The sequence below is a fragment of the Dermacentor andersoni genome, chromosome 1, assembly GCF_023375885.2.
Source record: "Dermacentor andersoni chromosome 1, qqDerAnde1_hic_scaffold, whole genome shotgun sequence".
NCBI lineage: Eukaryota > Metazoa > Arthropoda > Arachnida > Ixodida > Ixodidae > Dermacentor > Dermacentor andersoni.
The window spans coordinates 367,248,061-367,271,201 of record NC_092814.1 but is presented as its reverse complement, the minus strand read 5'-3'; the positions used below and the strand labels follow the sequence as shown (position 1 = coordinate 367,271,201).

Sequence of the window (23,141 nt, the reverse complement as noted above, 5' to 3'; positions counted from 1 at the left end):
CCACTCACGATGATGATCAAGTAGGTCAGTTTGATGAAGACGTTGAATTAGCGATGAGAAAAGTACAAACTGAGTATGCTGTAGTAATGGACGACTTCAATGCAAAAGTTGGGGGAAATCTGGCTGGTGTACAAGCAATTGGCAACTACGGCGTCGATTCTACGAATGCTAGAGGAAAGATAGTGGTAGGCTTCGCAGAAAGGAATAAGCTGAGAATAATGAACACCTTTTTTAAGAAGCGTAGCAACAGCAAATTAACGTGGAATAACCCTAATGGTGAAAGAAGAAATGAAATTGATTTCATACTTTCTGACGGTTCCAGCATAGTGCAGGATGTAGAAGTGGTGGGTGGGGTAAAGTGCAGTGATCCTAGATTAGTGAGGGCTAGGATTCACCTCAATTTGAAGAGACAAAGTGTAAAATTGGTCAAGAAGAAACAAGTCAACCTAGACTCAGTAAGGTTAAAAACATACAAATTCAGGGTGGTACTTTCAAACAAACATGCAGCCTTAAAACAGAGAGATGATGATGCCACAGAGGTAATGAATTAAACTGGAAGTAGGCTGGCTTCATAGGCAGCAATTGATTTGGGAGGCAAGGCACCAAGGCAACCAGTAGGCCAGCTCTCCCAAGTAACAAAGGACCTAATAAAGAAACGACAAAGAATGAAAGTGTCCAACTCAAGAGATAAGATAAAATTCTCGGAACTGTCAAAACTGATCAACAACGCGAAATAAGTGATATTCAAAAATTATAACGTGAGAAAGACTGAGGAAGGCGTAAAGGCGTAAAAATGCAGCCTGAAATCAGTGAGAAGGAAACTTGGCATAGGACAAACCAAGATATATGCCGTGAAAGATAAGCAGGGTAATATTATCAGCAATCTCGAACTTATAACAAAAGCAGCGGAAGAGTTCTCTACTGACATGTACAGTACCCAGAGGACTCAGGAGTACTCCATTCGAAACAATAATGAAAAGGATACAGAAACCCCTCCTATAACTAGAGATGAGGTCAGAGGGGTCTTAAAAGATAAAAAACGAGGAAGAGTGGCAGGACAAGATTGAATAACAGTCGACTTAATCAATGACGGAGGAGACATAATACTTGGAAAACTGGCGCCTCCTTATACGAAGTGTCTATCGACTGCAAGTGTCCCAGACAGCTGGAAGAATGCAATTATTATACTAATCCACAAAAAGGGTGATGTTAAAGAATTGAAAAATTATAGGCCCATTAGCTTACTCCCGGTATCATGTAAAATATACACCAAAATAATCTCCAATAGAATAATGGCAACACTGGAATTTAGTCAACCGAGGGAACAGGCTGGCTTCAGGAAGGGATACTCTACAATGCATGACACCTATGTCATTAATCATGTAATCGAGAAATCCGCACAGTACAATAAGCCTTTCTATATGGCTTGCATAGATTACAAAAAAGGGTTTGATTCAGTGAGATACAAGCAGTCATAGAGGCATTACGTAATAAATGAGTACAGGACGCTTACGTAAATGTCATCGAAAATATCTACAGAGATTCTATAACTACGTTAATTCTACGCAAGAAAAGCAGAAAGATACCTATAAAGGAAGGTGTCAGACAGGGAGACACAAACACTCCCATGCTATTCACTGCGTACCTGGAAAAAGTATTCAAGCTAATAAACTGGGGAGGCCTAGCAGTAAGGTTCGATGGCGAATTTCTCAGCAACCTTCGGTTTGCCGTTGACATCGTTTTATTCAACAACACTGCAGACGAGTTACAACAAATGATTGAGGACCTTAACAGAGAGAGTGTAAGAGTGGAGTGCAAGATTAATACGCTGAAGACAAATATAATGATGAATAGGCGGGAAAGGGAACAAGGGTTCAGGATCCCTAGTCAGCCTCTAGAATGTGTGAAGGAGTACGTTTACCTGGGTCAGCTAATCACAGGGAAACCTGATCATGAGAAGGAAATTCATAGAAGAATAAAAACGGGGTTTGATCGCATACGGCAGACATTGTCAGCTCCTAACTGGAAGCTTACCATTATAATTGAAGAGGAAGGTGTACAATCAGTGCATTTTGCTGGTACTGACATATGTGGCAGAGACTTGGAGATTGACAAAGAAGCATGAGACCAAGTTAAGGATCGCGCAAAGAGGAATGGAACGAAGAATTCTAGGCGTAACGTTAACAGGCAGAAAGAGAGCGGTTTGGACCAGGGAGCAACCGGGTATAGCCGATATTCTAATTGACATTAAGAGTAAAAAATGGAGCTGGGCAGGTCATGCAATGCGCAAGGTTGGATAGCCGTTGCACCATTAGGGTTACAGAATGGGTACCAAGAGAAAGGAACCGCAGTGGAGGACGGCAGAAGACTAGGCGGAGCGATGAAATTAGGAAATTCGCGGGCGCTAGTTGGCATCGGTTGGCGCAGGACGGGGTAATTGGAGATCGCAGGGAGAGGCCTTCGTCCTGCAGTGTACATAAAATATGCTGATGATGATGACGACAATCACTGCAGGATATAAGAAGGATATTAACACCACAATAGGTGATTGACCGTCCTGTGATAGTACTTGTGTAGCAAATTTCGCATTTACAAACGTTCGCGTAAAAGAGCATGAAAAAGAGTATTTGTCCTTCTAGAGTCGATCCTTTTCAACAAATAGAACGAAAACGCAGTGTTCTGTTTCATTCCTTGTAACTGTTTTATACAAAGGTTTCTTTCAAATGACTTAAAAATATGACTGGTAAGAGCGCGAGAATTTAGTCAGGGGAAAGAAATCAGCAAGGAAAATAACTTCGCTTTTTGTTGCCTTTCAATATATAATCATATTTTGAAGGAGGTTGCATGAACTAGTAAACTTAAGTCATTAAAATTCAGTCGTGCATATAGCAGTCGAGGTGTAACCAATGTATTTTATTCACCTGCGGAAAACGTGAATCTGATTGAGTCTGAAACGTGAGTTAAGAGTCCATGTGCTAAAGCACGACATCAATAAATTGTGTAATCGGAGCAGATGCCGTACACAGCTGTCCTTTCTGTTCAGCTCATTGAAGCATTTTTGCGCTTATTACTGTTTCTCGTGGCTTGTGCATTCGCATATATAATTAGGGTGCCTGAATATATAACAGCTTCAACGTATGCGAACATTTAAATGCGTATCTCTGCATATCCCCGAGCTTTGTAATAGTAGAGCTCTGAGCAGGTGACGTATAAGGAAATGAATAAATGTCGTACAAAGAAACTTTTCTATTGAATTAACTTGCACTCTTCTTGCTTGTAAGAAGTGTACTCACATTTGCAGAATGCATGTGCGCAGCGCTGAGATAGAAAGATTAAGAGGAAAGGCAGGGAGGTTAACCAGATATTAGTCTCCGGTTTGCTACAAATGCATCTGCGTACCCTGTGCGTACCCTGTCCCTGTGCTTTGACTTGCACGTTGTAGTAGAATAACAGAACCTTAAGCAGGTGGTATGGCAAGTGCGCCTGTTCAACTTGTAAACTACAACAGTGAGCGCCGACCACTAGCAAGCGGACTCTGCCTCTACCGATCTGCATCATCTACCGTATTTACAGCAGGCACTTCCATACGCACTTCCATACGCACTTCAACATGGTTGACAAAGGCTGAACCCTTGGGGAAAGCAACGCTTCCAGCATTACGCCCGAAAGCCTTTCACTTTAACTTGGCAATATGTCCGATTATTGCACCTTTAGACTGCGTGTAGTTTCACTGCTTTTCTTCTATGTTATGGAATTCCTGGCAGCAAGATAACAGCAACCTTGATTGGGCGTTCCGACAACTTATATCAGTAAGAAATGTAAATTTTTGAGAAGAAGGCGCCATCTATATTTTGCCATTGTTGTGCTTTATAAGTAGTTTCGCTATGTTGCGCATTATGCCAACTATTTCTAGTTGTTTTAACGAGGAAAGGAGAATGTCAAACAACCAATGGTGAACAAAGGCAGATGAAGAAACTCGTTGGTGTCATTCTCGGTTCAGTCATGTGAAAGGCAGGATATTTGGAACATGAGATCAGAGTTGTCTGTTCAGCGCTGCAGCAAACACTAGACATCACAAACTTTTAGGCTGCTGCCTTAGTACTAATGTTGGTGTACACTGGCTTCAGAATTATATTTATTCCTCTAAAGTAATGCCAAGAACAAGACTTGTCTGGACATAGTTGTCGATGCTAGTAAATGGCGTGAAACATGATTTCGTAACGATGAAATCACATATGTAAGTCACGAAGCGCTGTGAAATTAGGCAAGAGTGTACGAGAACAAGATAGCGGTACTGCGAAGACATCATCGTGAAGAGTTGAAAAAGTGTGAGTAGCTAGGCTGCATGGCTTTGAACGTAATGCTGAAAGGTGCTCTTGCATGCGGTCTTATAGGCATACCCGAGGTGTACGAGGGATAGCTTACACGTTGTGAAGGGTAAGTAGATTTCACAGACAACATGGCATGTACCCGACAGAGTGTTCGGCAGCACCCAACGATCGTCTATTTATAGAGGCGATGCATATTATGAAGAAAAAAAAAAACGAAATGTGCGTGGTGTCATAAGTACAGGCAAAATATTTCGACGAACTTATTGGCAAACAGTCTTTTTATTGTTTCGCTTTTCTTCCCTTGTTATTCTTTCCCATTTGATGGCTGGCGTTGAAGGAACTCTTGAAAATGGTTCCTAAGGTTGCAATATTGGTATGATGCAAGTTCCTGCCAGTGTGTTTTGTCAGAAATATGCTTCGCCTTCCCGACAGCTGACGCCAACCCTGTCGCATTTTTGTAATGTCACGCCCTGAAATTTCTTTCGGTTTCCTGCCTTCTTTTTCTTTGCTTATTTACTCAGCGTTTATATCTACCAGCACCAGCGAGAGCGACACCACTTCACAATGTTTTTTCTCCGCAAGAAAAACAAGGACCTCGACCTAAATTGAGCTCGGACTGTGTGCTCTCTTGTAGGACAGTATTTACAAAGGTTACCTTAGGTGAAATTCTAACTTCCCTGCCTGGCTTTCGAGGGATTCCCTCTTAAAAGAGCGATCGGCGTAATAGCAAGACCGCGAACTCAGCCAAGGCCATTTACCAACGACGCTCACGTAAAATGAGTTTTGTGAATACTGCACCACACACTATTGGCCATCACCGCGGTGGCCATGCCGTTAACGTGTCAATCGCTTCCGCGAGTCATAGGCGGCTGAATGCGCATAAGGCTGGCAACTAAAATGCTCAGGAGGAAACTAAGAAAATTCCTCGCAAATGTATAGAAATCCGAGCAACTTATACACCACAGGCAGCTAAGCTGTTATGGGAGTTATACGTTAGTAAGATCTTGATGAGGGCTAGTTGGTTCATACTTAGAACTGAGGTGAAACAGCGCGAAAAAGACGAGGACACAAGGAAACAAATTTTGGAAGAAAGATTAAAATGTTGTTGATTTGCAGATGTTTTTGCGACTGATGTGTGCATGCCTATGCTGAAAAACATATTAATGTCCGGTGAATTTCAAATAAACTTCCAGTTGGCAGTCAGCGCTTGTCTGTGTTATTTGTTTCCTTGTGTCCTCGTCTTTTTCGCGCTGTTTCACCTCAGTTCTAAGTATGAACCAACTAGCCCTCATCAAGATCTTACTAACGTATAACTCCCTTAACAGCTTAGCTGCCTGTGGTGTATAAGGAGTTATACGCTTCGTACGTGCGTGTCGTTTGCGACGGGGGGAAGTCTACTGAAGAATTTACAAACGCTTGATTAAATACGGGACACTTTCATTGACACATCCGAGTGTGAGTTACTGGCTGTTCTTAATGATGGTTGATCAGTGACGCCGGCGCAACACTGCGAGTTCTCACCGGAGCAGTAGTCATATACGGCCACTTCGGGGCTCCGCCACTGGCTGTGCTGCTGGTTGTTCTGTGGGAAACATTCGATGCCGAACGTGCTGCCATATGTCGCCACCACCGCGCGAGAAACTATTCTGGAACTCCCTTAACGCCTACACTGCAAAATTTTATGAGTAAAGTGTCCCAAGTCAAAGTCAAACGGGGAGGCCTTTATTGTTTACTCTTCATCACCGCTTCACTATCGAAACAGTTTCAAAGAGGTGAATAGCGATGGTGGTCATTCGTGGATAATGCGCTGAAGAGGAGGCAGTGGTATTGGAGGTGGCCTGCAAGGATGTGCGCTGAGAAAATTTATAATACCTGTGATTGTTGCAGAAACAGTTATCCAGTGAGTGCATCTAAAGCGTGCCATTGCTATAGCATTATTAACCTTAGTTTTTGACAACTTCATCGGAAAAGACGCAAATAGTCAGCCTTCGTACCAATAAATGGTATTCATTCTCTTGTATTTGCAATGATTTGCATACGTGTGTTGTCTCTGAATGTCCATGATCTCTTAAAACTTAGCGTTTCCTAAATGTTTCAAAGCAGGGCTGCAGCAGCTACGCAGGAATAGTTAACGCAGCTGTGCTTCACAGTATTCTGCACACAATAAGCAGTAAAGAACGGCAAAAGAGACTGAAAGCTTTGGGGATGTCTGCGCAACTGCTCCAAGAACGTGAATAGGTGAGATACTTCGTACATATTTGGAAGCTAATTAAAACGAAGAGACAGGATGCTGCGCTATCAACTCAACGATGTATTGCACAATACATGGCTTATAAATGTTAACACACGGAAAAAAAGAATACAGAGAGATCAGTTATTCTCCTTACCCTTATTATGGGGTTTTACGTGCCAAAACCACTTTCTGATTATGAGGCACGCCGTAGTGGAGGACTCCGGAAATTTCGACCACCTGGGGTTCTTTAACGTGCACCTAAATCTAAGTACACGGGTGTTTTCGCATTTCGCCCCCATCGAAATGCGGCCGCCGTGGCCGGGATTCGATCCCGCGACCTCGTGCTCAGCAGCCCAACACCATAGCCACTGAGCAATCACGGCGGGTAGTTATTCTCCTGATATGCGGAATAAAGTAGCCGTCGCAGTGTTCATTGCCTGAGGTGTTGTGTTACTGAGCTCAATAATGCGGGTTGGATTCCCCACCACAGGAACGGGATGCATTAAAAAATAGCGCTGGTGTATGGTGTAATATATTCAGGCGCACGTTAAAGCAGTCAAGATAGTTAAAAATATTGCGGAGCCTTGCATTACGGTGTCTGTTGTAGTTCAACAGTTGCTTTAGCACGCTAAATTCTAGCGATGATTCAGCCGATCAAAATGAGGTGAAATCAGAAAAGTTAGCGGAAATTTGGGAAAGCGTCATTTTTTTGTAAATATTGAGCAACATGCGACTTGCTTCACATATTGCTTCATTTCAATACTCTGCTTCTTTAGAGTATATATTGGCCCTTTTCGCGGAACAATTTATTCTAGAGAAACGAGATGGTGCTTTCGGCGGCGCGCCGCAAGTGCCCTCAGCTACATCGCATGGATACCAAACCACTACCGCTTCCACCCAGCTTTTGTGCGATCAGCTTTCGGAAATCCAACTGAGTTTTCACTAACACACTGTGCTCCAATCATGCTGGATTGAATCATGTTGATTGAAGACGTGTGCAGTAAGTAGTTGAAACCATGAAGTAGCTCTTTACAGCGCCAATTACAATGCCTATAGCATGCTCAAGGCACTACAGCGCAACTTAGGCTGCCTTGAAAAGGAAAATTCAAGCACATTCTGCCTCACCATGTCTCGATGCTGCATTGTTTAGTTATACAAACTGAAAAATATTCGCTTCGTCAGTGCATAAAAGAGGATCTCGCACACCCGCATCATAAAGAAGACGCCAGAAGCCTCACACGAATTAACCTGACCTTTGATCTCCCCTGGGGAACAATGACATCTTCAATGTGTTCCACACTACTAATGACTGAGGCTTCCGCTTCTTGCTCGATGCAGCAAAACGGTACAAAAGGCATATTGCACTCAAATATTTGCCCCGAGCACCCTGTGTCATTTCTACAAATGGATTCATCATGTCTGTTTCTCAAGCAAGAAGAACTAGTAACTTGCTCAAGTGAGTTGAACGTGTAGCAAGGAAAGGAAATAAATATTGGCACATTCCTTTCCGTGTGCCGCAAACAGCTGCAAGTCTCCATCAGCTTTATTTCAAATAACCACCACTTAAATTTAACCGGTGAAAAAGGGCCTAATTTTGAGAAGCAGTTAAAAATGCAAGTGATGCTGGCAGAATCTAAAGTGCAGTGTTGATAAGTTCTCGTGTTACTGCCGAGCGTTACTGTGAAGAAATAGAAAAATTCGATATACCGTCAACTACTCGTCTTGAGGAAACATGTTTTAGCGGGTTAAAATCAACATAAATGTTGTAGAAGGCACATAAAGCCATCGTTTGATTGACACGCACGTTGCGCCATGGTGGGTGTGGAATTCTAACTGGATTCTTATGTGCTGTGCTTTTGCGTCTATGCTTTTATTATTCACGAGGGCTACCGCTGCAAAGTGTAGATCCGTGTATAAAAAACCCATAATGGGCTGGTCTGAGCTCTCTCGGGTGGCACTATAGCGTCGCCTTAGAGAAATACACTGTCGTCTAGAAAATAAGCTCCTTCATTATATTTTCCCCAACGAAGACGTCGTAAAATATAGAGTTGAGAGGCCTGTCATATGTATACAAGCATAGGGAACGAGGACGAACAAACGGAAACGCTGCAGAAGGCACCCGGACACCGCCCGAACTGCAGCAGAAGACAGGCGTGAGTGCGGGCCCTGACGTCACCCGACCGGCGCTAGCAGCTGCACTCTAGGTCGTTCCCGGGGCTAATAGTGAGCGCACCGAGAAAATTTACAGAGTCAGAAATGTGCGAAGCCGCTCCTTGAAAATATTTGCCAAATAAAGAACGAAGAGCAAGACACACCAATCCTGATTAAATTCATGAGCGCAAAGTTTGGGTAGCTTTGAATGCATATTTAGCCCCGTTTTAAGAATAAGCACCATATACGCTGCTCGCGCCGTTTGGAGATAGCTTAATCAGCTTCGAAAGGGCTATTGCATGTTCTCTCAAACTGCGGGCAAAGCTTCGTGTCATCCACCCAGGCACCGTCTACGATATCTACCGAAACAGGTTTTCTAAGCCGCACCGGCGTCATACACACCGATCGTCACCACGGAGGCCGTTGAGGCAAGCAATGGACGCGTCACCACGTGATCAAACATGGCGGCGCTCACGGGATCGCCGTGAAAAGGGTCAATAGTTACCACGTTCTTTCTAGGTTGATTGGAGGTGCATATATCCATAAAGTGTTTTTTGTAGGTGCTTCGTGAAGGCTTGCTCCGACATTCATCAGCGCCGGATATTTTGTTACCAGTTTATGTGTTGTTTCAACTAATATACCCGAAGGTATAAGAAAAACTCAGGATTCTACAGAGGCATTGCCACTGTTATGCTGTTAGCTATTGATGCTGTTAGCAGCCATCTCAGGGAGGCGCCAGTATTTGTTTCGTTTCTTATTCGCTTGCACCTAACTCACTAATTGTTCTTTTGCTATTTCATTCGCATTAAGCATTACAATTATCAATTTTATAATAATTTATTCTTGTTTGCCCGTGTTCCAATGCAAAGTAAAACACAAGCCTATTCAAAAACACCAGATACGTTACTTTCGTTGTTTTCGGGCACTGTAATCGACTCAGTTTTTTATTTCCGAGTGTACGCTAAAGTATGGGTTTATTTTTGTTTTGAATTACCACAACACATTAAACATTTGCGGCTTCTTCGCAAAGAAATTAACCACATATATTTGCCTTCATCTGACGACAAGTCTTTTGTGTATTATTCGATGTCGGTCCAAGCGAGCTGAAAAAACATGTTATATCTCAGTTGTACGGAACATTAGAACCGAGAAGTTAACTGAATTCGGAACAAGAGATCCTGCATTTCTCTGGATGCAGGCGTCACCAGTATTCTCTCTTGTTCCACGCCTACACTGCCGGCAAGCCGCTTTTTTGCGAAAGGCGCGGTACTCGGCTAAATTGATATTCTACGGTTGCTACGGCAAAGAGAGAACTATGCGCAGGGCTACTCACACGTAGTCGGTGTGAGACATATAAGCGGGTCCGTCCGGCCACATGAGCAGGCAGACCGTGCGGACGCTCCCGTCAGCGTAGCGGTACGACCGGGTCCGGGAGTAGAGCAAGTTCGGCAGAGAGAGCAATGCCGAGGCGGTCCACACCCCGCACACGGCGGCCAGTGCGAGCCAGCGCGGCAACCGCGCCCACAAGGGCCGCACCACGGCGAAGTACCTGCGATAAGAGAGAGAGAGACAAGAGGGAATGTAATTGACACGGCGGTCTAAGTTAGCTTTCTCAAAAGCGCTGCCGGCACGTTTGGAGGGAAGGATGAGAGCCGGTGCACAAAGTCGGTAGGGGTGTGCGCATAGAGCGCAGATTTACAAGCCTATGTGTTTAACTCAAAGGAACAGAGCGCTACCCGCCTCTTGAAGATCAAATAGACATCGCAGAAACACGCATGCCAGAAATTTCCTTGCATTCTGACACTCGCCGTCTACCGCGGTTGTTACACTTCTTTAGAATAGGTACACAGATCATGACATTTGTCTAGAACGCCCTCTTTACGACCAAAGGAGCTTCCAGAGGATGAGGTAACTAATATGACGGAAGAAGACTCGTAAATGTAGCCGCGTATGCTCACCGCTAGCCGGTTTTGGAGCAGGTGTTACCACTAGCTGTCGCTAGCAAAGCCCGGAGCACACGGCTCGCGCGTCCAGAGATACGTCTTCACCTTTCTGTTCACCTATGTCCTCTTCTACTGGAGTAACTCGTTTTTTTTCGCTTATAATTCCAGAGGCAAGGAAAACGAGTACATGTACACATGTACTCGTTTACCATACATACCATATATACCATATGGTATATGGCGCCCAACGAAAGCTAAGCTAGTTTTCAGAGAAAGCTTTAGCTCGGGGCTATTTCGAATTCTTATATTAAAAACCAGTAAAAGGAGAAAAATGCTTTTATGTCAGAACTGCTCCATCGATTATAATATACCTTGTCGGATTTGAGAAAAAAAAAGTTAAATTCTTGCGACTCTTGCAAGCATATAATTTTTATTTAGAGCCCGAAGTATTTTTGAAATATTCCCGTAAATGAAGCTAAAATATATTTAACTAACATGCTCACTAATCTATAACTCAGCACCTAAAACAAATATCACCGCTCTACGAACTACACCTGTTAGACCATATAAAGTGCAATTTGCAGTATAAATCTATGTTTCATGAAATTATTGAAATGCTTCATAGTTTTTACTTTTAAATAACAATGATAAATGTAAATTTTTGTTTCAATTGTTGATTTCCTTTTACGTGTTTTTGTTATATGGGCGAATCATATGATATGTGGTATGAGCGAAACTGTCCATAGTGCTTAAGTATAGTCATATTGTATAGGATGTACGCGTGTAGTATTTGTAACGCAGCGTCTCTTTTTTGTACCAGCTCTCTGCTGTACTGCTGTAGACTGCTCCTTTTCTTACGGGGGCAGAGACCTCGTCAGGCAACCATGCCTTTAGTCTCTGCCACCCGCAGGATGATGCGATTTTCCTGCAAATAAAAGCTGTCTGACTCACTGATTGACTTTTTTCAAACTTCCTACTCATAAATTAGTGGTTTGTGTCAGAGCAGGGTAAAATATTCAGCGTTGTCCGTTCTAAATGTATTATTAGATGCAGTTTGCAGAATTTATATCTTTTCTTATGGCTGAGTTACAAAGCTGTAAACATTATAGTTGAGCTTTCTGGAATTGCGCCATTTACAAGAATATTTGCAAAAATATTTATGGCATACATTAAGAAATCTATTTCCTAAGCTGAATTTCTAGACAAAGCGCTAATGAATGAGCCACTGTTGGCTACGAGTTCAGTGACCACTTACCAATCTTTTGCATTATACCACGCTCTAACCATCGTAGTGTTTCGGAAAATGGGAAAGAAGCGAGAGCAAGTAGAAAAATAAGTGACAATAACATTACGAAGTTCCAGGAGCTTGTAACTAACACCGATTGGAGTGTAATAGAGAGAGAAAAAAATGTTGACCAGGCTCACAGTAAGTTTATAGCACTCTTTAAAGAAATTTACGACACTTGTTTCCCACTAGAAATGCGCCAAACGCACCGAAACATTAGAAAGCCTTGGGTCTCCTACGAACTATATAAAGAAATTGAACGCCGCAAAAAGTTATTTGAAACATTCATTAAATCGAAAGATCCACACGTCCTGAAAACCTACAAGCAGCTTCGAAATAAAACAAACTCTAAAATGAAGAAGGCTAAACGCGAGTACTATCAGAACAAGTTCACCGCAGCTGCAAACAATCCTTCACTGCTTTGGAGAACATTTCGAGAATTATTGATGGGCAACAAAACGAACTGTCCTAAGTCAATAGTTATCGACGGGATAACATTATCAGGGGAATGCCTAGCCAACAAGTTTAACTCGCATTTCCAGGTTTCTGCTGCGCAGTGTAGCGATGCTCCTGTGGGCCGATGTGAAGCATACAAAAGATGTTCTGATATGCCCACTATATTCCTGTACCCAACAAGCCCAGCAGAGATAGCAGACGTCATATCTACACTAAAGAATAACTGCGCATGCGGAGCGGACGAAATAAGTACAAAGCCTATAAAGAGTGTGGCGCAAGTAATATGTCACCCGCTTTCGCATATCTGCAACCTCGTCTTATCGACTGGTGAATTTCCCGTGCTCATGAAAATTGCGAGAGTAGTGGCACTGCATAAGGGGGGTGCGCTAGATAACCTCAATAATTTCAGACCCATCTCAGTTCTTCCTATCTTTTCTAAAATCCCTGAACGCATTTTAAATAAAAGAATAGTTGGGCACTTGACAAAAAACAAAGCAATAGTACCAGCACAATTCGGGTTTCAGAAACAAAAGTCAACTGAGCAAGCGCTTTTGCATGCGAAAGACCACTTAATTAAGAACTTTGAAAAACAGACTTACACTATTGGAGTGTTTTTGGATTTCCGAAAGGCTTTTGACTCTATTAATCACGATATTTTGCTTCGAAAGTTACCCTGGTATGGCATAAGAGGTGTAGCATATACTTTAATTAAGAACTATCTCAGCTCCCGTAAACAGTTTGTTAGCCTAAAAGATTCTAAGTCCCAACTTCTTGATTTAAACTGCGGTGTTCCTCAGGGCTCAATCCTAGGCCCAACTTTGTTTCTTCTCTATAAGAATGATATTGTTAACATCCCAAACACACCGTGCATAACTTTGTATGCAGATGACACCAGCGTTTTCTTCTCTGATCATAACATTCAAGAAGCATTTAACGTAGCCAATAGATTGATGGGGGACCTCAACTGTTGGCTAAATTCAAATAGAATACAACTGAACTGCGAAAAAACAAAGTACGTCATATTTAGACCAAAAGGAAAGCAGCTGATGGGTCACTACGAGTTAAATTTTGGGGGGCGCATTATAGAAAATACGAAGTGCGTAAAATTTTTAGGCGTATGGTTTAACGAAAACCTGTATTGGTCCATCCATGTGGAGACCCTCAGAGCCGACATTCGTAGAGCGACGGGAATGATTAACATGTTAAAGCATCTTATTCCAATGAATTTAAAGAAACAGCTATATTACACACTAATACACTCTCCTCTACACTATTCTCTTCTGGTCTGGGGAACTACTACCAAAACTAACCTTATGTCACTATATAGGCTGCAAAAAAGAGCCGTAAGGGCAGTTTGTAACCTACCTGTTCTTGCACACACTAAACTGTTTTTTATAAGCTTGGCATACTCCATATAGACCACCTATTTTTGCATAGGCTATCGCTCGAGGCGTTCCGTCTCCGTCAGGCTGATCACATACAGTTTAATCAGACCTTCGCCACCAAAGAAACTCCGTATAATCTCAGACATGACCCAATCTCTATAGCGCTTACTCGCACGAACTACGGGAAACAGGCATTACACTTTCAAATATCAACCTTACTAAACAATAATCCCACAATTCTGCAACAATTACAAACCACGAAATCAAGCTTGAGGTTCAAGAAATCTGTTAAAACGTATTTTCTTCGCTGCTTTATTGTATAACTTCCTTATGTACTGCAATGTTACTGTTTTGTTTTCCTTTTTAACATGTTCTGATCGAGATTTGAATTGTTAATCGTTTTTTATATGTTATCATATTTCGAAAATTGTAACACTTGTTGTGCTGTTGTTTGCTTCAGAGTGTCAACATGCTTTGGGTGCTGCAGCCTTTGTCAGGCAAGAATATTGCCTTTTGCTGCAGCCCCTGAGACAGCTGTATGTCTCAAACAACAAATAAATGAAAAAAAAATGAAAATGCTCCTTAATGTTTGTCTTTGTGTTCCTATATTCAGAAATATGTTCTTTGTTGGGCAGGGGAGCAGCACAATTCCAAAAATTGATTTGCCCTGCGAGACAACCGCCCTATCTAACGGGGAAAATTGAAGAAAGAATCAGTTTCACATTGGCACACGCTGACTTTACCGTCTTGAGACAAGAACAGGTCGACCAACCCAGAAGCGACTTCCTTTTCTCTCGCTGTTAGTACTATAGATTGCATTAGCAAGCATGGCGTTCACCTATGCGCGTAAAGAACACCACGGCGTCGTGTTTAGGAAGAGAGAATGATGCAAGTCAACCGCAAGATACGCGCAGGGGTGCTATGCAGGATGCGTCGAGTTTCTCGTTCACCCGAGTTTTGCCCGAGTTTGCTCGACGACAGTCAGTGAACGGAGATAGCGTGAAACGCGCAAAGGCTGCAGGCACAAAAAAAATATGTAGACAAGTAGACAAAAAGCCGCGTATGACAACATGAGCGCACCCTGTGCGGCACGCTGCTTCCACGTTACAAGCGCAAACGGCTGCACGACGAAACGCGCGAGCGCCGCAAATTGTTATCAACGTATTGTCGCAACTTAGCAATACCGTGACTGTCCCGCTGTCTGTCTGCACACTTGCCGTGAGCCGCTTGCCACGCCTTTCCCGGGCGCGTCAAGGGCGGGCCTCCTCTTTCGGGCACTATATTTCTATCTACTATCGAATGCGAACCGGGTGCATGCGGCGCATTCTTGCACCTACACTTTCGCTCAAACGAATACGTTAAAATACAACAAATGAAATATCGAACATTTTTATTTCTTTAAGTGTCTCTTTTTCGTTTTGAATGCTAGAAATTTCTGATGACAAACGGAGATTGAGCAAACTATTAAATTTTGCACTTCTTGCCGCGAGTGGCGACAGTGAGGCGAAAGCTTAGAAGCGGATGCATTGAAGCGGGTCGCACGCACGAGGCAGTCCATACGGTGAGAGGTCGCCTAGGGGCGCTATAGTGCTATTCTCAATAATGTCAGTGATCACCACTCTTTCTCTATTAGGTGAATAGAAACGCAGCGCCGCGACACGGCTGTTCATCGCAGGCGCTTTAAGGCCCCCGCTTTATCAACTAAAAACGACACACTAGTCATAAATACGGGAGCAACGGCTGTCGCTGGAAAATGGCGGTCCGTAGTGCCCGTAGTGACGCAGTTAAGTGAAAATGTACCAGTTTATCTTTGTGCGCGAAGCCTCGGCGATGCATTGCGAAGAAGTGCGTGCTTCCCAGCGACACAATTCATCGCTTGTCATCGCTTGCCCAGTGAAAGTGCCTCTGAACGCATGTACGCAGTATTTGAGTGTTTTGTGCACACCAAGATGCTTGCGGATTACCTATGCTGGAGCCAGCAGCGATCGCAGAAGGATATGGTAACGACACCGCAGCAATCGCATTTTGGCAGGTGAGGGCTCTTGTGTGCAGTTGTGACTTCGAACTGAGGAAGGTGTTGGAACTGTTGAGTGCGCAATGCTTGTGATGAAGAAATGCCATTGCACTGGGTCTAGAAAAGCAAGCTATTCTCGGACGCTGATCGTGTTTACGACGCTGTGGCTCCGATACATCACCGATGACAGAGCAGCTATCTCAAACGACTGCTGCGATACGCACTCCTCAGCATCTTCGTCCCCCTCGGCGCATCGACGCCTTGCAAGCAGCTACAGTGACGTGCCGATAATTATTTGCTGTGCGCTACGTCGCCACAATGCAGGCAATGAAACCGTGTTGTGGGGCCATCTCAGCCCGAAAAGATGTGTGCATAAGCCAGCGACAGTCAACGCTTTGTTTTTGATAGTAGTGCGCACTACATCCCCGATGACAGTGCGTTGTGCGTGTTTTATGTCAGTGGTGAAGATTGTTGATGCCTGTCAGCTCGGCACCGCGTCGCTGTTGCCGAAAGATAAGTTGGGCGTGGCCCAACCGTGGTGGGTGCGCGCACAAGAGTTACTTGCCTCGCGCGGGGCGTGACCTCAGGCTTTGATTGACAGGCGAACTCGTGCTAAACTCGTACATCGCGAAGCCCCCTCCGAGTTCAACTCGGGAACATGGCGGCGGCAGCAGCAGCCTGTGTCATTGCATCCAGCGGCAGCAAGCGTCATTATGACCGTCTGGACCCGTTCACGTACATGACCGCCGTGTAGTTTCAGCGTCATTTTCGCCTATCGAAGACATCAGTGCGCTGGCTGTCTGACGAGCTAGGCGAAGACTCTCGTCTGTGGAGACAGCGTGGCGGGCTTCATTCGCTCACCGTCGAAGAGCAAGTCCTCTGCGCCCTCCGTTTCTACGGGACTGGGAGTTTTCAGGGAAGCGTCGGCGCCGAGTGTTACATTGGACGTCATCAAACTACTGTGAGCCTCTGTGTCAAAGATGTGTCTGATGCGCTTATTGATGTGGCAGTGCGGAAGCGGTGGCTGGCTTTCCCGAAGACTGCGGCTGAGCGGGCATTTATAAAAGAACGCTACTTACTTAAATGATATTGCGTGACATAAAAAAACGACACGGACGTGAGCTACTTACGTCGCGGAAACATCACGAACGTAGTCGGGTGTGTCGACGGAACGTACGTAAGAATTAAGGCGCCTTCAATGTCAGCGTTACTGTGATTAGCATTGAAGCAATGTCTAGACACACCATATTGCCAAATTTGTCACTTCTGTGTAGCCGTCTTAAATACTGTGTTACCGACATCAGACATGCGGCAGCCTATGATAGTGAATTTCTCGCTGGTTGCTGACTTTTTGCGGATTGTTCTACTTCTCTGTGAGGGTGCCTTCCAAATGGCTCACTTTTTGGGGAAAGAGGTTAATGAAGTATAAATAGATAAATGGATATCGCAAATTGTGTGAAGTACCCTGTGAATGCTAATCTCATAAAGAACTTGGGGTTCTTTATGAGATTACTTCGTACTTAGTACAAGTTACTTAGTATGCATAATGCTGAATTTTGGTCACGCGTCATGTATCAGCCGCACTATGAAACAGCAAGGCATTGCACAATTCGTTGCAGTGCGAGATGCGGATGTTGCGCCAAGCCGATTGTGCCTATTCATTTATGGCGAAATGAAAATGCAGTGAGAATCTCAGTGTGCTGGCTTGCATGAAGAAAATACTTCAGAGTGTTTGCTGTGTTCACTGTTGGTGCATGTGCCAGAGGTTCAGTGTACTTTCTATTTTTTTTTGGGGGGGGGGGGGGCAGCGTTATTCTGGATGGACAAATCATATATTTTCATCTCATAATGGGGCTCTAATTCTTCAGCAGTAGAACAATGCAGATCGAATGCTCTGCAGAACTCGGTGTTTGTGAAGATGTCATGAACCACCTAGGCAAAATTACATATCGGGAGAAGTGTGGTGCTGATGCTAATGAAAAGTGGGTCTTTAACCCGCCATGATAAAAATAAAGATTGTAGAGCGAATAGACCTTTTGTACAGCTCTAGAGCAATGATTACACAAAACGTTACATGCTCAAGCGTGTAAAAGCTTGCCGCAATGCCAAAGTAGGATGAGCGAAATGCAGCATATTTTGGTATTGAACATGTTTTCTAACTGCTATTTTTATTGTAAGCCTCGCTGTCACACCGTTCCCTCCGGCACTCCCTTTACTGAAACGCAGCGCTGTCTTTCCATTGGTGTCATGATGATGATGATGGTAATGGCAGCAGTAAGGCTGGTTGCCCTTTCGATTCCTGCGAGTTTAGTGGTAAAGAATATGGCACGTGCATCACCTGTGCTGTAAACTTTTAGGCTTGTGGTGATTTGTTGGAGAGCTAATTCGTGTTGGGACATTTCAAAGATGTGTGCCATTGTGGCTTAATAACTAGAGCATTGGTGAGGTTGAAGACTGGTTGTATTGGTATAGAAGCTTGACGTGGAATTGCACAACAATTCAATGGGACACAAAGAACAGAAATACACACAGCAGAACGCTCTGCTGTGTGTGTTACTCTTCTTTGTGTGCCGTAGAATTGTTGCGCAATCCAACTTCAAATAGAGCATTGGGCTTCTTTGGTGCAGGACCGAGGAAGTGTGAGCTATTTGACATGCCAGTGCCTTGCCACACAATTATGGAAGTCTGAAGGTTTGCAAACAAAGCTTTGCTTTCAAATCCACCTGCTCACGTAATAGAAGTACTGACTGAAAGAACTGTCATACAAAAATAATGGTGAAATAAATGGCCTTTGAAAAGTGTAATTTGTATGTTGGCACTAATGACATAATAGGTGCCACACTGAACTCGACAATTGTACTGGACAGAGCAGTTTGTTTCCTATGTGAAGCACAAGCTTCCATTACATGCTGTGCAGATAACCAAGCTCAGTTTGTTTTAACGTGGTACACAACATTCACTGTAATCTGTTTTTGATTCTAAAGAAGTGCCAAACACCACCTCTTTTTCAAGGATGTCATGGGAATATTTGGCGAGACCTTTTTACAGCCCCTCATAATGGAAGTGTGGCCAGCCAGCTTTCCTTGGGTGCCTTTATAGATTTCTGTTCCTGATCATTGTGTGCTATTAAGTTGCTAAAGTCTATGCAACCAGTGCAAGGCATTACGTGATTCTATAGTCGGATACAACTTTACGAGGCTGCAGAATCTGCACTGCAACGACAGGTGAACACAAGCCTGCACCAATGGGCACACACTCTACACTGACGTCGTGCCACCGGATGCACTAATACCCGCTCATTGGAGAGGGACTATTTCTTTAGCCGTGTAGGCAATAGGCTGCTGCACTTTGGTCATCTGGGCGGTGCCTCTGCTGTCTTCTGATGTCGTATCAGACTAGAGGATGCCGCTTTTCATACAACACGAAATTACAAAGTGTACAATTATTTGGCCTATGAAATGGATACAAGTGAGCTATGCACGGGCTTAAGCTGTTAGAAAATTAGTAGATGCAAATATATGACATTGTTAAAGCATATGTGGTATCGAACATGCATGTAGTGGCAAGTTTAAATCAAGTTTAATGGCAAGTTTAATATGCACAGTCTATAGGTGATAGCATTATTAAGCTCATGCCATTTCCTGTCTTTTCATTGTGAAATACACACACCGTTCATCTTGTGGCTAATCAACACGCACTGTATTGCACATAGAAAGAACAAACAGCACGATGACGTGTATGCTGCATTAGTGTATTTTTCATTTACACGGTCCAAGAGTGGCACAGGTTGTCTTACGCTTTTGCCCTTTTTGAAGAGACACCAAGTGCATGTTACAAGTGTCCCAATATGCACAGCACAATGTTTACTTCAATAATTTAATTCGTGCTCTTGAATAATAAACAAAATAATAAACTGAAAGCTCCTTTATAAGGTGTGTTCTGGGGGCTCGATTGGAGAGCAGTGAGGGCACTGATACTACACTTGCAGAGCAGCCCTCTGGACCTTGCCACACTTTCAAGAGCATGTGCCTGGCACTCGCCTACTTTCCCCATGCGGTTGAGTGCCTCCAGCAGCCGAATGTTTTTCTGCAAAAAATGTGGATCGTTGGAATGAATCAACCGCAAATAAACCATTATTTACAAAGAAAAATGCTCATTGCACTATTGGTACTAAATGCCCTTAACTGTGGAAGCCTTTAGTGCATGCATAATAAAATAATTTGTTGGGACAACGTAGCTTTATTTTTCATAACTGGGGTTCTTTTTTTCAGAGCCAATTGTAATATTTATTAGTGTGCCAGCAGCTGAGGTGTCCTCGCACCTTCACGAGTCTCTACTGTCAGCACCCCAAACCTATTTTTGTTCACTGCAAAACCAATGCCGCTCCCTACAATCCCGTCTTATGCGAGCTGATTGCATCCTATGCCTACAAACATAATATTTTTGTCCCATTACGCAATTTTCTACCATCCTCGGCTGCAGTTCTCTCTCCTTGACATCCATTCTGTCACGCTTATGTAATCACCTGTTATGAACAGGCAACAAATGATTAAAGACGTGCATGGCCTGCCCGCCGATTCCATTTTTTTTTCTTAATCTCGGCTAGCATATCAGTTGCCACGGTTTACTACTCCACTGTCTTCCTGCCTTAATGCTATCTCCAACAATTCTTGTTACTTCACCTTCTGCACAGTCCTCGACTTGTCAAATTTCTTTGTTAACTCCAGGTTTATGTCCCATATTGCATAACCGGTAGAATGCAATGATTCTAATCATTTTTCAAGGATGTCGGTAACGTGGCGATCACAATTCGGTAATGCCTCCCATGTGCTGTTGAACCCATGAAATTTTTGTAAACGTTTCCTGCTTTATATCAGTACCTGCTATTGATATTTGCCTGGATAAAGATACTCTACCATAGATTCTGCGGGCTGAATGTCACTGATGAATTTCTGTTATCTCACCAAGTTAGTGAAGGTTACCTTTATCTTTTCCATATTTTCGCAAGCCCACATGCATGCAAAAGCACGAACACTCATTGGTTCTCAATGAATTTTTTAAACTGCTGGACATTCAGTTCGTTACTGCGAAAGTCACTTAATCCGTGCACCATTTAACATGAAACAGTAGAAATATACTTATCTGCAGTTTGTCGATGTCTCCTTTACTGTGTTGGTTGCGACCATCGTCGGCACGACTTCCTTGTCGCATCGTAGCTATATAGGCTGTCTTCCTTTTGCACACACTATGCAATATTCGTGACGCTCGCAGTCACGCAGAGTGGAGGAACTCGGCGCACTCACAGAAGCAGCACCGGATAAGTTGTTTGTTCACGATTGCGCCGTGAACAGTAGGTGCGCGTTGCGATATGCAAAATCGCCGAAGCTATTGGCAGTCTTTCGGGGTGCACGGAAAGATTGCTCACGGAGGAATAGAACTATCCAAGAAATAGTGGTCATCGTCGAGCCTGATCACTACGTCGCGCACTGCAAGCTCGTCGAGTTTGTTTACACTGGGCCTCTTCGATGTTTAGCCGCCAGGCTCGCCCGGTGAATGCATGTGATGACGCCACCACAGCGTTCCCTCGTGGTATAATGCGAAGCGTACTAAATTACAAATTAGTCTAATACACATTCAGTGTACATCTTGTACGCTTTAAAATGCTTTTAAACCACGTTAAACTAACTTATAATATTGTACTAAATGCATTTGTTTTATAACTCGCTTGTGCATGTAATGCACTCGGTGGAACGACAAACAAGTGAAAGAAGGCACAACCATGCACCGACGGTATGATCACGTGAGCCCCAGTTTGTCGACCGCACAGAAAGCAGCGCCCAAGAAATGATAGCCACCCGGAGTGAATCTAGATAAACCAATGAAACTGGAGGCTTGTCGAAAGATATACGGTGTCTCGGTACCATTTGTGCTTTCATCTTGGGGTGTCGCCAGAGCTCGGGAAGATCCCGAGTTTCGCCAAACTCGGCGCATCCTGCATAGCACCCCAGGACTGGGTTTGTTGACTGCGTGCAGGCGGTAAATTGCTGCCTCTTCATGAGGCATCTCTTGCAAGCACATTTTACAGCATCATGCTCCCACAGTGTTTTATTGCGCTAGCAATTATATGAACAGCACAACCGCATTTCTACCGTTGCCGTGATGTTATGTGTAAAGTCCAAGCGTGACAACGTCGTCGCCAAGCGCCGTATGCTTTATGTGCGAGTGAAAGCGTGCGCGGGAAAGCAGGCGATGGTGACTCAATCTCGCGCGCCAAAGGGAGGAAAGCTGCGATGAAACTTGTCCACAGTTGCGCTCAAATAACCGGGGGGAGGGGAGGGCGTAGGGGCCGTTCTGCTCCGGCGGCGGCTGCGTATGGCATGGCCGCGTGCAGCTGCGCGGGCCCTATCTTGCAAGCGACCTGCGATGGGGACAGAGTGCTCATAGCTTCGTGTGCGCTACGTGCTCGCCGATTAGTCCGCGTTGAAGCGAGAGGCAGCACGAAGGTCAATTCGCTCGTTGCTGCTGCCACATTTCCTCACTCCAGCGTTTTGACAGCGAGTTTATGCGGTCATCGAGTGACACCGCAAGACCATGCTCGTTAATCTAGTTATTAGGCGAATGTAAACAAGTTTATACGGTCGAGAACACTACTATCCTGACTTCGTGTAACTAGTCACTAATTTTCTATCGCAATCGATGATTCTCCTTTCGAGCGAAACTGCGACTTTTTTACAAGCTTGCCGACTTTTATTTCAATAGCGATATAAATGAAAGCTGACAGAGCAAAATAAAAAAAAATAAACAAAACAAAAATAACAAGACACTCGGCCAAGTACGCACCTTCTGTAAGCAAAGACTTCAAACTAACGTATTTGTTCCGAAACTCAGCCCAAAAATAGAACCAACTTTAACTACGCATGCCATTTTCTTTCTATGTGCGGAAAACACACGCTAGAGTATTTGATACAGACAGGTGCAAAATTTGAAAGCACATCTACTTCCAAAGATCAGTTTGATCCGGCTATACCGTCTTCTATGTTGGAGAGCATCGAACGCAATTTGAACCAAAGCCTCTGTGTCAAGATACTTTTTTTGTCTTCGCTTGACCAACGCGGCATAAAAAAGCTAGCACTAATGAAAAAGTGGTTACAGACGAAGCGTATAAAGCCGTCGGTCGGCCATTCTTGATTTCTTGTTTTATCTTACACATCGCTAAGGTAGGCAAATACGTAACACCTGCACCATTTTACAAGCTACCAGTACGAACACATGGAAAACCAAGCAGCCTTAACAAATTCTTTCGTGGGAAGCTGGCGTTAGAGAATACCCCTCAGATAAAAATA

The 23,141-nt window shown here is 43.9% G+C and overlaps 1 protein-coding gene across 1 annotated transcript in view; it reads right to left on the bottom strand.

Moving 5' to 3' along the window:
* The window catches only part of LOC126516660 (tachykinin-like peptides receptor 86C), a 162,993-nt gene that overhangs the window by 98,538 nt on the left and 41,314 nt on the right, over positions 1 to 23,141 (bottom strand). The window contains exon 2 of the mRNA XM_072289680.1: positions 10,049 to 10,264. Within this exon, the coding sequence (XP_072145781.1) occupies positions 10,049 to 10,264 (216 nt within the window). The remainder of the gene's footprint in view (positions 1 to 10,048; positions 10,265 to 23,141) is intronic.